This window comes from Mus caroli, chromosome 6 (assembly GCF_900094665.2).
Source record: "Mus caroli chromosome 6, CAROLI_EIJ_v1.1, whole genome shotgun sequence".
In the NCBI taxonomy this organism is placed as follows: Eukaryota; Metazoa; Chordata; class Mammalia; order Rodentia; family Muridae; genus Mus; species Mus caroli.
In genome coordinates, this window is record NC_034575.1 from 67,807,004 (window position 1) to 67,809,536 (window position 2,533).

General features: G+C 45.3%; 1 protein-coding gene across 1 annotated transcript in view; it reads right to left on the reverse strand.

The window, feature by feature from the left end:
* Tex37 (testis expressed 37) overlaps positions 1-2,533 on the reverse strand; it is a 6,146-nt gene continuing 3,613 nt past the window's right edge. Inside the window, exon 4 of the mRNA XM_021165649.1 lies at positions 1-621. Coding sequence (XP_021021308.1) covers positions 199-621 — 423 coding nt within the window. The 3' untranslated portion in view covers positions 1-198. The remainder of the gene's footprint in view (positions 622-2,533) is intronic.

Sequence of the window (2,533 nt, forward strand, 5' to 3'; positions counted from 1 at the left end):
GTTCAGCACATGCACCGATTTTCCCTCCTTCCTTCCCTTCGAGATGAGGACGGGACTATGAAACAATACCCCTTAGCATAAGGAACATCTTTCCCAGTTTTTGTTTTTTTTTTTTTTTTTTTTTTTTTTTTGTGCTTTCTCTGTGAGCATTGGCATGGAATTCCTTCATACGTTGAAACAGCGGGTATTCTCGCACGTCTACTGGTAAAATGGCATCATGGGGCCCCACCTATTCAAGATGGGGACCTTGACTCTCTGGTGATGGTCACAGAGACAGCCAGGGAGTAGAAGGTAGCCTTTGCCCACTTCTGGAGCAGGCTGCCGCTCTGTTTCCATGAGGCACGGGAAGTCGGCCCTCTGGTGAAGCCAGTAGGGGTCGTGCTGGGCCAGGTACAGCGCCAGGGATGCTGGGTAAGCATAATGGCAGGTGGTGGTAAACCTGCCGTCATCCTTCCTAGCAGTTACCCGTTCTTGTGGCGGGAAGAAGCCAGGGACTCCCAAGTCTAGGGCAGTCATGTAGGGTCTTTTGAAAGCAGGATAGCCATCCTCCAGCTTGGGGTTAGGGTTGGGCTTGGGCTGGTAAAACTCTTTGCTCTGGAGCTGAGCGTCAAGCTTGGCCTGCTGGAGAAACAAAGAGAAGACTGAAAAGGTCGCTGAGGCAGGGTCCCTCAACGCATTCAGGACAAAATCCACGCTACTGTTAAGAATGTTAAGTTCAGGGCTGGAGAGATGACTTGAAGATCGAGAGCACTGGCTGCTTCTACAGGGGACCCAACACCCAAAACATTTTTATTTTGTTTGTGCGTGTGCTGGGAGAGGATGGTCCTGTGCACATCTGTACATGTGGATGCCAGGGATCAACTTCATACATTATTAAGGAACCATTCACCTTATCTTTGGAGACAGAGGCTCTCATTGGTGCCCATCAGGCTAGACTGCATAGCCAATAAGTTCCAGGGGTCTGCCTGTCTGTCTCCCTAGCACCGGAATGATGAGACATGCTACTGTGCCTGTGGGTTTTAGGGATCAAACTCAGGTCCTCATGCTTGTGTATGCAATGACTTTATTAAATGAATTATCTCCTCAGATCAAGTGATTCTATTTTGAGAGAGAGAGAGAGAGAGAAGAAGAAGAAGAAGAAGAAGAAGAAGAAGAAGAAGAAGAAGAAGAAGAAGAAGAAGAAGAAGAGAAGAGGAGGAGGAGGAAGAGGAAGAGGAGGAGGAGGAAGAGGAAGAGGAGGAGGAGGGGAGGAGGGAGAGGAGGAAGAGGAGGAGGAGGAGGGCTCAGTATGGGCATATAGCCAATAGACAGAGTGCTTGCCAAGTTCTGAGTTTAATCCCCAGCACCACATAAACTGGGCCTGCTGCACAAGCCTATCTTCCCAGTACTCAAGAAGTGGAAGCAGGAGTATCTGAAATTTAAGTTCAAGGACATTCTTGGCTATATAGCAAGCTTAAGGCTGGACCACGTGAGCCCTTATCTTTAAACAACAACAAAATTAATAGAATTCTACAAACACATGGGAATCATTAAGCTAACCTTCAGAATATGGGAGTAAGAGAAGGAACACACATGCAGTGCCATAGCCAGTTAATAATGGGTACATTAGTGTTGGTTTTATCAGTGTGACTTAAAGTTTTCTTACACTTAATTATTTGTTGTGCATGAATGTGTATATACCATGTTACATGTGGAGATACACACAGACTTAACATGACACATGTGGAAATCAGAAAACAACTATGGGAGTTAATTTACTCTCTTTATCATGTGTGTCATGGTGACAACCACTCTACCTGCTGAGCCATCTCAATGACCCGTATTAGTATTATTTAAATTTTAAGTGTACATGACTTACAATTTTAAATGTGCTGTATATTTTGGCATATCACAAGCATGCATGTACACACACAAACACTCACATGCGTGCATGTGCACACACATACACAAACATGCAAAACCTTTAAAGCCACAATATCTGAATTAAAACAAAAATCATGGGGCTAGGGAGATGGTTCAGTGGTTAAGATCATTCACTGTACTTGCCAAGGACTGAGGTTCAGTCACCAGCAATTGCATGGTGGCTCACAACCATCTGTAACTCAAGTTCCAGTGGATTCCACACCTTCTTGTGACTTCTGTGGGCCTGCATGTATATAGTACACAAACATACATGCAGGCAAAACACACATAAAATAAAATAGTCTAAAATAAAGATGGTTCCAGGGAATCGTTGCATGGATAACAGGCCTATAAGTGTTCTTCCTGTTAATGTACAGGCAATCCCACTGGTTTGCTCTTAGGGATGCAACAGCTTACATCACCTGCTGCCATCACCTAACACTGCCTCCAGGTGCACCAGAAGTATGCTACAGATAATAGCACCCCCTGCCACCCCAGTTCGCTCTTCTCGATCTCACGATCTCACTCTCTCTCTCTCTCTCTCTCTCTCTCTCTCTCTCTCTCTGTGTGTGTTTCTTTTTTTCTTTCTCTGTGTGCACCACCTCTCTGCCTCATCTCTCTTGCTCTCATG